Source organism: Eucalyptus grandis, chromosome 6 (genome assembly GCF_016545825.1).
Source record: "Eucalyptus grandis isolate ANBG69807.140 chromosome 6, ASM1654582v1, whole genome shotgun sequence".
In the NCBI taxonomy this organism is placed as follows: Eukaryota; Viridiplantae; Streptophyta; class Magnoliopsida; order Myrtales; family Myrtaceae; genus Eucalyptus; species Eucalyptus grandis.
Genome location: NC_052617.1, coordinates 8,651,578 through 8,665,259, shown reverse-complemented (window position 1 = coordinate 8,665,259; position 13,682 = coordinate 8,651,578). Strand labels below are relative to the sequence as shown.

General features: G+C 42.2%; 3 protein-coding genes across 4 annotated transcripts; all 3 read left to right on the top strand.

Moving 5' to 3' along the window:
• Nucleotides 1-3,659: 3,659 nt before the first annotated feature.
• LOC104448198 (GDP-L-galactose phosphorylase 2) lies at nt 3,660-6,545 on the top strand. Its single transcript, XM_010061988.3, has 7 exons — nt 3,660-4,344; nt 4,479-4,600; nt 4,737-4,796; nt 4,937-5,179; nt 5,276-5,461; nt 5,568-5,816; nt 5,908-6,545. Exons 1-7 carry the CDS (start codon nt 4,227-4,229, stop codon nt 6,247-6,249), a joined length of 1,320 nt encoding a protein of 439 aa, XP_010060290.2. The 5' UTR covers nt 3,660-4,226; the 3' UTR covers nt 6,250-6,545.
• A 2,328-nt stretch (nt 6,546-8,873) lies between these two features.
• On the top strand, nt 8,874-11,641 carry LOC104448197. 2 transcript variants are annotated; one of them, XM_039315027.1, is made up of 2 exons: nt 8,874-9,096; nt 11,078-11,641. In XM_039315027.1, exon 2 carries the CDS (start codon nt 11,089-11,091, stop codon nt 11,293-11,295), a length of 207 nt encoding a protein of 68 aa, XP_039170961.1. In that variant the 5' UTR covers nt 8,874-9,096; nt 11,078-11,088; the 3' UTR covers nt 11,296-11,641. The 2 variants fall into 2 exon arrangements, with proteins under 2 accessions (XP_039170961.1, XP_010060289.2); XM_010061987.3 differs by lacking the exon at nt 8,874-9,096 and adding an exon at nt 9,124-9,312.
• A 1,274-nt stretch (nt 11,642-12,915) lies between these two features.
• LOC104451330 (stigma-specific STIG1-like protein 4) lies at nt 12,916-13,563 on the top strand. The gene has a single exon (XM_010066024.2). The coding sequence runs from the start codon at nt 12,916-12,918 to the stop codon at nt 13,561-13,563; it is 648 nt and encodes a 215-aa protein (XP_010064326.2).
• The last annotated feature ends 119 nt before the right edge of the window (nt 13,564-13,682 follow it).

Genomic DNA, 13,682 nt, shown 5'->3' with positions numbered 1-13,682 from the left:
TCTTCAACTTTTGATAGCTGCCCAGTCCGATCAATTAATTTATGCCGGATGACGTTGAATAGCGCTTTGAGAAAAAAACCGTCGAACACACTCGATAAAGAAATATTATAGACGGGAATTTATGGCGCTCTTTACTTTGTTACTTAGATCAAATCACAACGATACTTTCTAGTAAAATTCGCCATAATTCACCCCGCCGTTAATTGAATCGATTTTTAATTCTAAATTATATCTGGGATTATCTGTTGCGTGATCTTTGCAAATCGATTTGTCCTGGCCGTTTCCTCAATTTATTATTATTAATTTCTTTTGGGTAAGGGAAAATGCTGGGGCCCCACGTGTTTTGAGCGCGGAGCACGTGGTGGAAAACAGTGCCGCGGGGGGCAACTCGCGTGAAACGCGATGGCCCCATATCACGAGAAAGTTCCAATCAGCAATTGGAGATAAGTGGGGCCCCCACCACCACCACCACCACCACCACCGCGACGAGACCCGGCTGGCGTACGACCGGGTTTGCGTGGCCCGGGCTCGGACCCTCCCCCGGCCCGAAACTTCCTCGCCTGGACTCTTGCGAAGAATTTTCAGCTTCCTTCCTCTCCACTTCTCGCCAAAACATTTGCCAACTTCCAAAAAAATTTGCAGCGACTTCCTTCCTTGGGCACGTTACAAGAAGCTTCGCCGGGCTTGGAGGTGACCGGGAGAGCGGGACGGCAAGAAGCTTCGTCGAGCAATGGGCGAGTTTACTCTCGTGTGACTTGACTTCGCATTCACGGAATAATTGCGTACGCCTGTCTTGATCGTTACATCTAATCTTTTGTTAGTGTTGGCATTGAAGCTTATATCTTGTCCGGACTTAGGAACGGCATTGTTTGGTTTCCATGTTATATATTTTTGACAAGGTATATATGGATGCAATAACCTCCACTCACCAAAATCGTGATTGATGAATTTAAAGTTCAAGAGTTTAATTGCACATGCTATTCTCTTAAATGGATTGGACCAAACTCAAATTTGGGGTTTGTTTATTTGAGAAAAAACTGATTTCAAAAAATCATTTTTTGACCTTTCAATATTTAGAGATGGTGCAATAGTCGATATAAAGAAAATATTTTACATAAACCAAAAATAGTAAGTTTAAATTAGAGAAATATAATTTCTCTTCTTGACAATAAGAAAATCAATTTTTCAAAATTACTATATAAATAAAAACTAACTATTTTTCTTAAAAATGAGTTTCATAAAAAAATATATTTTTCTTTTATCATCAATGTTTTTTAGCGAAACGACCCATTCTTGAGCATTGAAAGGTTTGCAGTCTCCTTAGTCAATATTGTGTGTGAAAATAAAATAAAAACACGACACGTGTCTTGTTTTAACCTGGAGAAAAAAGTGATGATGCACGCGTAACAGCATAGATACAAAATTCCAAAGAATCAGAGGGTGAGAAAAACAATCGATTGACCGCAAAGTCACTATTTTCTCTTCGTCGGCTTTTGGACACATCTGCGGGGCCTCTACTCTTGATAAGACAACAATCGAACCGGACACATAAATCCATCGTCAAGGATGGTATCGCGGTCTTGCGTTCCCACTCATCGTCTTTCTTAATTGACAAATTTCAACATCGTTGGGCCAGGTGGTTGTGGCAAAAGGGATGGACCATGCTGCCTTAGGGAAGACGCACTCCCCTTTCCTCGTCATAGTTCCACGCCTCTTTTAAGTTAATAATTCACCTTATTATATTTGCTAGTCCATTTTCAACTAGATACGACATCTAGAAACCAACCATGGTTTCGTTAATAATTTCTCTTTTATGATAATGTTTTAAATGTGGCTTATTTTCTATTCTTTTCCATTTCCTTTCGGGATCGTACCATCTCTTGAAATTTGGGATTTTTGAAGTCGGCATTTTGTCTAATTTTTTTCCAACCACCTTTTGTTAATTTCAACTTTCAAAAGATTTTTTCAGGTGTTTAGCTACTAAAAAGATAGTTTGACAATTAACGCCATGTTTGATTCAATTTGCCTAAGGGGCTTTCAACTTCAAAGATTCCTTAAGTCAAAAGCCCCTTAGGAAAATATTAACATGTTCAGCAAGACTTTCCAAGTAGCTTTCGGCCAAATTCTATCCTTGGGAAGGTTGAAACTAGGATTAAGTAATCTTTTTCTTTCAAAAATTGTCGTTACCTATTCATTAGTTTTCCGATTTTGCCCTCCTTGTCACTGCACATCTTTGCACGAGGGTGGTCAAGAGGGGTTGCTCGGGTCACATGACTCTTACCAGGGGTTGCTCGACCTTGAGGGACCTGAGCCAATGACCATTGACACCAAATTTGGTTCAACAGCAGCTTGAGCTCCAGCAAAGGATTTGAGTAATTTTTTAATAAAAAAATGCAGCCAAAACTCCTTATAAATTTCTTTTTTGCCAAACATTACTTGAATTCAAAGTCACTTTACAAATAGCTTTTACCAAATGCAATTCATATTTCTTTGAAGGGCTTTATTTTTAGGATTTGCACGACACACAAAACCTATTTTCTAAGTTGAACCAAACTAATCATGATTCTAATCATGTTTAGAATGATGACATGTGTTATAAATGCTTAAACTATTAAATAAATGTGTGGCTTAATATTTAATGTGATTTGTGATTTAATATTTAATTATTCTAACACTCCCTTTCACGCTTAATCTAGTATTTAGAAATTTAATTTGGAAGATAAATGGGACTTGGAAAGATTCGTATTTTGGGCTTTCGGCTATGATATTATGTGAGATTTGATAAGATTACCATCAATTTTTTTAAAAAGTTTAAGATGTTAAATAAAGATGTGATTTATTATATAATATTCTAATATTTTTCCTCATGTTTAATTGAGTCTAAACATGAAATATAATTGGGGAGGATTTTTTGCAGAGAAATTATATTTTGTTCATTGACTAATAAATAATTCATGTGCTTATTTATAGGTTTCAAATAAAATTTCTTTGCTTTCCCAAAAGCGTACCCACGAAGGAATAAGCCCAGGGAGGTAAAAGCCATATCTTGCAAATGGGTATCAATGAGAATATACATAATCATAAAATCATAGAATATTCTAAATATCCCTTTAACAATATGATTTGCCAGGAAAGGAGGAATATGCGAGGAGGCATAGAAAAGGACATGAAAATCATGTGTCCAAAAGTAGGCGCCACGAAATCAATGCACAATTAGTAAAATATAATGTGCGCCCACGAGCGCGTGAACGTGGTCTCATCACGGTACATTAGCCGCCTAATCGCGGCGGGGGCGAGGATGACGTGGAAAAATTCCGCTGACTAAAAATAGAGAACATCAACCAAATTTAAAAAAATAAGAAAAAAATAATAATAATAAATAATAAAAATGGAAGAGAGCCGTGGCGTTTTCCCCGTCCGGACCGCATATCCGAACCTCCAGTGGTCCATCTCCAGTGGCCCGCCAACAAATCCGGTCGCTTCGGCCGAACCCGAAGCCGAACCTCCCTGCGCTTCGGACATTTCGGTCCTCCTCAAAAAAAAAATCAGACAATCATTGTCCCCCTTCTACAGTCCGGGTCGGGTCGGTTCGACCCGTTTTTGCTCCCGCCGGTCGTCCTCGAGTCAATCTCTCTTCTTTTATCTATAAAAGCGAGCCAACCAACCTTCTCCTCCACCCAGCCAATCAAACATCCATCGTCGCTCGCATCGCCTGCGAAAAAAATCTCTCCTTTTACCTCCGCCATCGCCCGCTTCAAATCCTAGGAAAATCCGAACCCAAGCTTCTCGATTGTTCGGTCGGTCGGTCGGTCGGTCGAAGGAAATCGCGGCGAGTGTTGTGTTTGTCGGGGGGTAAAACCCGGGGCAGACGAGTTGAGGACATCACGGCTATACACGGCGTAGCCCGGCCACTCATCCATGCCCGCTCCGTTCGACGCCGCAAGGGTTGCCTGATCGCCGCCTCCTGCGTCGGCAACCCTTCGCCGCACGGCGGACGAGGCGCCCTCCCCTCCGAAGGCGGCAGCCCCTCCGACCTCCTCTTCCTCGCCGGCGGCGGTCCCTCCTCCCTCCTCTACTGCTAGATTATTCTTTCCTATAGGAGTCTTCGTTTTCGTCCTAGCTACGACGTATTCCGCCGCGTGTAACGAGCAAGTCGCTGTTCTTTTTTTTTTTAGATCTCGTTTTTTGTGTTTTTTTCCTCGTACCTAAAAAACCGGGGAGGGAAGATGATGCTCAAGATTAAGAGGGTTCCGACCGTCGTCTCGAATTACCAGAAGGAGGAGGTTGAAGGCGGGCGCGTCGGGGGTTGTGGCCGCAATTGTCTCAACAAGTGCTGCGTTCAAGGTAAGAATTTTTTTTTGGCTGAATTTTCTGTTTCGTGGGTTGGCAATTTATGTGATTTTTGTGAATTTCATCCGTGCGTCTTCTGGGTTGCGTAATTGAGCTGTTGTCTACCTTGGTTTTGGGATGGATAATAGGAGCGAAATTCCCTTTATACGCTTTCAAGAAGGAGAAGGAAGTCCCAGGCGACAGGGCTTTGCTTGGGCATGTGGAGAGGGAGCCTCCCGTCGCTTTTCTCGACTCTCTTCTGCTTGGAGAGGTAAATTTGTGACCGACTAAGAATAAGACGAACTCGAAAAGGGAAATTCGGCAAGTTCTGTAGTTGTAATTCTGTTATATGTGTCCAGCTCAAGTTGCTCGATACGTGTTAAGATGCTTGTTCTCTTGATTTGCAGTGGGAGGATCGGATGCAGAGGGGTCTGTTTCGCTATGATGTCACTGCCTGTGAAACTAAGGTCTCTTCCTTGGCTCCATAATCTTATCTTGTAGCTGTCCCAAGCTTTTGGGTTTGTTTCAGGTTTAGAAAAAGGCAGTTTGGTTGCTTATGGGGATTTGGGGCTCTGGCGTGATGTTTAGTGTGATGATTTTGGTGTAGGTGATTCCTGGTGAGTGTGGCTTCATTGCTCAGCTGAATGAAGGACGCCATCTCAAGAAGCGACCAACTGAGTTCCGTGTTGATAAGGTGCTCCAGCCTTTCGATGGAAGCAAATTCAACTTCACCAAAGTTGGTCAGGAAGAGGTGCTCTTTCAGTTTGAAGCAAGCGAGGATGGTGAAGCTCAGTTCTTTCCCAATGCTCCAATTGATGTTGAGAGTTCCCCCAGTGTTGTTGCCATCAATGTATGTGTTTGTCTACTTGAAACTAAATGATCGTCTTGCTTTTAATATCTTTTAGGAAGCTTTTTGGCTGATCCTTCTTCTTCTGTATTTTTGCAGGTCAGTCCTATTGAATATGGCCATGTGCTGTTGATCCCTCGCGTCCTGGAGTGCCTGCCACAAAGGATTGATCGTGCAAGCTTTTTGCTTGCTCTATACATGGCTTCAGAAGCTGGAAACCCTTATTTCCGACTAGGTTACAACAGCCTGGGGGCATTTGCCACCATCAATCACCTGCATTTCCAGGTGCCTACTCCATCGATTTGTATTTATAATTTGTTGGCTTTGATGAATATTGACTTGTAAACTTCAGTACGATAAAAGATGTAACTTGGTTATCAATATTGAACAGGCATACTATTTGGCTGTGCCCTTCCCTGTTGAGAAGGCTTCCACTCGAAACATAACAGCCCTGGACAGTGGGGTGAATGTATCTGAACTTGTCAATTATCCAGTCAGAGGTCTTGTTTATGAAGGTGGAAATACCATTCAAGACTTGGCCAATGCAGTTTCGGACTCATGCATCTGCCTTCAAGACAACAATATACCTTACAACGTCCTCATATCTGATTGTGGAAAGCGCATTTTCCTCTTCCCACAGGTGATTGACAATCTTTATTTCTCAATATTTTGAAGACTTAATGAATAAACTCCCTGAAAGATCCTGACTAATGTGTTGGTGTAACGATCAGTGCTATGCGGAGAAGCAAGCTCTTGGAGAAGTCGATGCGGAGGTTCTGGACACGCAAGTGAACCCGGCAGTGTGGGAAATCAGTGGGCATATGGTCCTGAAGAGGAAGAAAGACTATGAGGAGGCATCTGAGGAGAATGCATGGAGGCTCCTAGCGGAGGTTTCCCTATCTGAGGAGAGGTTCCGTGAAGTGAGCGACCTGATCTTTGAAGCAATCTCTTGCAGCATTGAGGACGTTGCTCCAAGCTCGCTTGACGAGCCCAATGCTGAACCTCTGGCGGACTTTGCCGCCCCCTGCCCCAATATGGTGCGCGGGAAGAAGGATTGCCTGGTTCTGCAGTGAGAAGCGATCCTTTCAGTATTTGTGATCCTTTCAGTATTTGCATTGTGGGACTCTGTGTGTGTGTGTGTGTGGAATTTCCAGTTGCTATGGCATTGCCAGCAACTGCAGAATAAGCGAACTTGGTTTCGTTGCTCTAGCGTCGGTGCGTCGTGTAGTGTCTATGTGAAATGTGTCGTCTGTGTTCACCTAAATTCTGTTGCTGTATATTACTGTATTGGTACGCTTCTCAGGTATACCATCAGGTTACTCTTGAGAGCATGATACTCTTTTAAGTCTTAGCCAATATTTTTAGTTCAGATCGATGTTTATCCCCTTCAAATAACTGCTAGTCTTCTTCCTCTCCCTCTAGCCTGAAGAAGACGACTACTTTTTAGGGGTGTTTTGGCAAGTTTTTTCAAAGAGCTTTCGGTCAAATGTTGGTCTTAATTTGACCTTGGGAAAGTTAAAAGCTCAAGTAGGGGTGTCAAAGGGTTGGGTTTTTATAATACCCGACTTGACCTGACTTGACCTGAAATCCTGCAGGACATGCTTGATTCGACTCAACCCAATTTGATACTCGAATATCATATCGAATATCATATAACCTAAGAGAATGGGTCGAGCTGGTGTTGGCACCATTTAGCTAGGTGTTTTGTCCTCGTTGCGCATGCCTGGAGAGAAAAGAATTCGCGTTGGCCCGGCCGACCTAACCTGAACCAAAACAATACAAACACCTACAAAGGCTCGACCCCAACATATACTAATTTTATGATTAGGCTGGGCCAACATAGGTTTTTTAAACATTCTTAGCTAATAGGAATTATCATTGGGCTTTTAGCAATTGACCAAATATTGAAATTATTTTTTATTTATTTCAAAACTATCCTCATTAATTCTTTAATTTTTTGATTTTGTTCCCTTATTACTGCTCATCTTTTTTGAGAAAGGGCAACCGACGAGGCTAAATTAGGCCATTGAAGGGTTGGTAAGAGGCTAGCGAGGGGTTAGCGAAGTCGTTTGATGATTGCCTAGGGTTGCGCGACCTAGGCCGATCACTTGGGCAGTGACACCTAGGGTCGCGCAATCCTTGCTAGCGGTCTCACAACCTTTGAGTGATGGTTGCTAGTGTTAGATTTGGCTCACTAACTACCTTAGCCCTTTGTTGGAGGGTTCTGATATTTTTTTTTAAAAATAAAAATTAGACCCAGCCAAACACTATTTAGGATAGAAGTAGTAAATGATTTTTTTATCAAACGCAATTTACACTTTTTCAAATGACTTTAGGTCAAAGGCATTTGCATTTCCTCAAGGTTCATTTACAAAGCTCAACCAAACGTGCCCATTGACAGGTTTTGACTTAACTAATTATAATATAAAGTTAAGTGGGTTGTTAAATTATATTGCTTTCATTTTTAATTCTCAATCATGTAGACTTTATTGAATCATACAAATTATCTATAACTAGATACTTGGCCCGTGCATTTGTTTTGACGAGTGTGTTGTGAATGTCTTCACAGCAATTATGTTTTTGCTGTAGGTAATATAGAAATATTATAATTAGGAAAGTGCAATATCCTGGTGATAATTAAACCACGAAATGTTCGGGAAGTAAAGTACTGTGCAGAAAAGCAAGTTCTAAGTAGCAAAAGTAGTATTATCATACAATGTTGTGAAATAAATAACATAAGGAATGATACGTACATCAGAGACCTATGTATTTTGGTCCGTTTATTGATATTGCTCTATGGGGAGAGCCGGGAGTATAGATTTTACAATGGCTCCATCGCTCGAGTATTTCTTACCCCCTGATCACACCTAAAACTAAACCCAAAAAAGGTTTATTTTACAATCTCTCACAAAGTACAGAAAACTCGAATAGAAAATCCTGACAATCTTCCTCTGTTGCTCCGGCGTAGGTTCCAGCTCATGTATATGAATAATTGTTGCATCCAAAGTAAGAAGCTGGGAAAGTTACCCAAATTAAGAAATCAACTGGGATGGGTTTAGTTTCAGGCTCGAATTCGAGATATATTCTCAACACCAACTGCATTTTTTTTTTTTTTGTGTACAATAATGATCTAATATATGTTAAACGGGAAGTAATGGCATTATGAATGTAGGAATTGAAGTCTCTTTCTTTTCATTACTGTTTTGGAACGTTGGCGTTATGGTGCCCTAGTACGATTTTCTTTTTCTTGTGGATATACTTTTTCTTTTTTTTTGGTCGATCTTGTGGATATACTTAAATTAGTACTTTATTGACATTGATCCATCGCATGATTCCATATTGTAAAGATCTGCCCACATATCCTTTGGTTTGGCTGATGTAAATTGGTTTTTCTCTCGTTTATGTGTGAACTTCTTCTATAAATTGTTGCATTAGGCAATCTTTTGACATATATGTTGCTGGTCTTTAAAATTATTAGATATAATCGTAGTCATTAGAAAAAAATCAAAACAAAAGTAAGAGTGAGCAAAAGAAACCGTCCAGACCAGCCGATTGTGAAAGGTTCTAGTGGACATCGGTTCAATTTCTAGTTCCACTAGTGATTTTATGGTCTAATTTCCAATTTCATGTGCAGAACTGGTCACCCGGATCGGACCGGACGAACCGATATTTTTATTTTCATTTATTATAAAATATGTTAAAACTAAAAAGCTCTCTAATGTGTCGAACCCAAACCCTCAGCCCGGCCAATCGTCACATTTCTACTCTCTCCCTCGACTCACGCTCCGTCGCTCTTCTCCCTCTCCGGCCGAAGCCTCTCCGCCGGCCACCGGCCGCCGCAGTTAAAAGCTTCTGAGGTCATTTATCTCCTGCCCGATCCGGTCCTCTCCTCGCTCGTGGCCAGAGACTGCGCGTCGAAGGTGCGAACCTCCTTGCTGTTCCGGTGAATTCAAAACGTGACGTTCGAGGCTGATGTTTAAGTGACGGTCGAGCGTGATTATGCATCCTGTTCGTAGTTTACATACATGTTGGTGTCGCTGAGGTTTGTTTGGATCGGAATCGGAGCATAAATGGGGACCCTGTGTTCCGCGTTTGAATTGAGCACCATGTGTTCGTCAAAATGCCTGAGTGAAACTGTGAGTATATTGGCCCGCCCGGCAACCGAGCACCCCTAAATGAAAGTGTGGGAATCTTGTTTTCTTGTTCTTGTTTCATGGAAAATTTTGATGAGCTCTCTGGTGCTCTACCGTCTAGATTGATTGTTGAATCTCTACGGGTAACATGCCCGAGGCAGATATCATATGCCAAGGATTGAGGTGCTCTTTTTTGTGTTGGTGAAATGTAGATTTTCGGTAATTTCATGGGTTCTTTCAATACGAAGTGGGTAACATTTTCTTTTGATTATTCTGATGATCTGGTTTTTTGGAGTTTTCTTCCGAAGGTTCTTTGTGAACAGAATTCATAGTGAAACTGCCTTCTTCCTTCTTGTTTTAAGGAAAATATGAGTTCATCGGTTGACGAATTTTCTTGGATCAGTCTTTTGCAAATACTGTTGGAGTATATCTAGTAGAAAAGTGCAAAAGAACCGGGAACCACCTGGAACACCTAAACTGGACTGAACCGGCTGATTATGGGCGGTTTGCATGGGGTCCAATCCAGTTCCAATGTGGAACTGTAAGTCCAATTGGAACCTGTGAGTACTGGTCTGGTTTCCAGTTCCAGTGTGGAACCGCCTACTCAGACGACCTGAACCGGATTGGACTGGTAGTTATATCTTTTTCTTTTTTAATTTCATGTTTTGAAATGGAATTGGAAACCCTAATTTCTACTTCCTTTCCTAGTTTCCTACCTCTTGCTCTGCCTGTTGCCTCATTTCAAGCGGCCTCGCCTGCCTCTCTCACTCTTGCTCTCGATGGCCTCCAGCCTTTTGCTCCCTGTCTCAATCTCGCTCTTGGGCCTCCATCCTTGTCACTCGCTCTCAAGTCTCATGCCTTCGGCCTTGTTGCTCCCTTTCTCACTCTCGCAGTCGCAACTATAGGTCCTCCTAAAATCATCTTCAAATTGCCCCTTCCACTGAGCATGGGTTCTCTTTTATCTCTGAATCAAAGGAACATGAAAGACTCCATTTTTAGGATTGAACAGCCTCGTCCTCCCTCTTCTTGCACAGGTTTTGATTGCTGTCTGAATCATGATTGTTTGATCTCACGGTAATGTTGCTTCTGTGTTAGGTAGAGTTGGCCTCAATGATTGATAGGTGTGTGGAGATTTCTTTTTCCCCACTTTCACTTCTTTTTTGATGAATTGGGTGTTCAAGAGATATGATTGAGCTGCCTTCTTTGCTGTGTCTGTTGTGTGCTTGGTTTGATTCTTCCTTTTTAAAATTATAGCCATGGTGTTCAGGCACTTGGATTTTCTGATGACCAGTTCCATGGACCTGCCCAGGAATTTCTGGCCGGGTCCATGGAACCTACGGGTGGATCTTGGTTCCCATTTTGTGGAACTAGTCCTTAGTGGGGGTTCCCAGGACCAGGGTGGTCCCAGGTCTAGGGTGGGCGACGACCCTGGAACTGATCACCCCTAATCCCTGGCTCCTCTTATATGAAGCTAGGTCACTCTATTTATTGGAGAGTAGCTTTTGTCTGCCAATAATTTAACTTTTTCAAAGTTGCTTTAGGCCAATGACTTCTCCCAGCAACATTCAGGGCTGAAACTCATTGTTTTCATACATATGACGACCCTTGCCAGCATTGTTAGTTTTTCATAAGTTATAAATGACCTCTTGCGTACAGGAACTGCCTCTTTAATGATTAGTTATGGAGAATGGTGTCCCCCATGTGAATCGTTTGGTTTTATTTTGTGTTTACTTCTGCTTATTATATATTCTTCTGCATTCTTCTGCAGATAAGTGAGAAATGAAGAAAGGAATACACCCTCAGATGCAATGGATATCATATGTGACCCAGAGTGGGAGATTGATGAATGTTATGATGACAAAGATACACAATACCGGCAAAGTTTACCATTTCCGAGCAAAACGTCAGATGGCTCAGAGCTTGGGGCAGATTGCAAAATTCAGGCGCCGTTATGAGCAGCAGAATGTTGAGGACAATGAAAAGTAGTACCTTTGAAGGTCCAAATAGGAAGTCAAAATTGACCATTTGTTTTCTGGGTTTGACCTTTTCAGCACGAGCACTTTTGAGTCTTATGGGCATTGCATGTTTCCGGCCTTGCTTTTTAATAAATCCAGGGAGGAACCCTTTTCATCATTTTACAGAAAATCAGATAGAAAATGAGAAGTGTATCTGTCAATAGATTGTTCGGTTTGTCCTTAGTTTAATAGATTTTGTTCTTCCTTAATGATGTATTGGATTATTCCTGCTGCTTTCATTTGTCTGCCCTCCATTCAGATCTTGTGAAAGCATTAAACTGGAGCTTGTCCTACAAATTGCTAGAATGCTGTTCAATTTTTGTTGTGAGTGATGAAACGTTGCAACATCTTTCGGTTTAAGTCTAGGATCATAGATCGTGCCAGTTAAGAAGGGCTTCAGTGAGACCTTTCTTTGATGACGGTCCGATTGAAATAAGCTCTTTTTTGAACAATGTTTGAAGACTTACTTAAATGGCATCATTCAAATCTAGGATTTTGATCACATGCCAAATAGGGCCCTAGAGTACCGATTTGATTGACCTCATCCTCAAACCTATAGGGGCGTAAAGTGTTCAACATGATTTTATGCGTCAGTTCAGGGCGTAAAGTGTTCAACATGATTTTATGCAGCAGACTTGATTATCTTTTGATTGAACTTAGACCCAATTTTAGTTTCTCAAGCTTCATCTCTAAGTGACTGAGTTTCCAATACGCTTTAAATTCAACTCAACCCAATTAATTAGTAAACTTGAGCTCGAACTTTGAAATTCTTATCATACGGTATAACTTCCTAGTAATTCGGCCACTCGATTAGGCACATGTATTACTCAAGTATTTCTAAGCCTGAACTCGACTAATTATTCGAGCTATTCAAACTCAGGAGAGTTCAAGTGAGCCTTGCCTAGACATGAGAGTTCTATCAAACATTTGATGTGACTTATGGCTTCGCTTTGTCATTTGATGTAGGTGCACATAAGTTAGATTTTTAAGCATCTTATTTTGAGCTTGCACACAGTATCTGCTGCAATGATCATTAATTTGCTGAAAGAGCTGGTCAACCTAGCTCTTTAACAAGTGCCTGTGGATAATCACTAAGATTAATGATCTTGATGTGGAATGTCAAAGATTTTCGATATAATTAGTGTTCTGTGGTCGTTTAGTTGTCCTAGTTAGCCTAAACCTTTTCAGCTAAATTAAACCACATTTTCACTGGAACCTTCTGATAGTTCACGCTCATCTCGGATAATGACGAAGACTTTAGCTTTTCTAAACATGTGACAAGACATTACAATGCAGTAGCAGCCTGCTAATGCCGTTACAGCTTTAAATCAGGAACTTAATAATAATGAAGCAAAAGGCCCTTCAACAACAGAAAATACAAAAGCTAAACCCTCATCACGAATTAAGCAATTCACCCCTCCCCCCTCACCAGGGTCACCACCCGCAACATGAAACCTCATGACCCAACGAGGTAAGAAAAACATGAATTCAATCTTCTCGGACAAGATCAAATTAAAGAATGGACCCACCTCCTAACCTTATATAAACGCAGCATCAAGCTTGCCAGTTATCCTAGCACATCATCTCGACGATGCAGGTACACAATGTGCGAATCATGTTCTCGTGGCTACTCTTGTTATATGCATGTTCCGTGACGGCGGAAGCTAAGCCGACGACTTCAAGGGTCGGGAAAAATGCGACCAATGCCTCATCGTCGTCTGCATGGCTGCTAAAGGTGGTGTCCAAGGGTGGAGATCCAAGGCCCATCGGGTGCTGGAGCAGGCCATGGATATGCAACCGGGGGGAAACTCCGCCGTTCCGCATGCGGTGCTGCAGAAACCGGTGCGTCGACATCACTTCGGACATTGACCACTGCGGGTTGTGCGCCATCAGGTGCCCTTACACATGGAAATGCTGCTTCGGCCTCTGCAGGAACATAAACATCAATCCATTACACTGTGGTCGGTGCTTCAACCGCTGTCCTTTTGGGGTCCCTTGCCTCTTCGGGATGTGCGGGTATGCCCGTCCTCTGCCACCGCGCCGCCCATTCCCTTTCCCTCCTAGGCCTCCCCGGCCCCGCCCCTGGCCTCAACCACCCAAGGGCGATGATCCCCGCAAACCGCCCAAGGGCGATGATCCCCGCAAACCGCCCTCCAAGGGCGATGATCCCCGCAAACCGCCCAAGGGCTATGATCCCCGCAAACCGCCCAAGGGCTATCAGCCCCCTGCGGTCGCTTGAAGGCCGAATATCGGTTGACTTGTGTGCGCTTTGATTTTGTAGCATTGAATTTCATATCTGCATGTTATTTATTGTTTTAATTATGTCTAAATTGATGTTTCTTATACTATACAGCATGC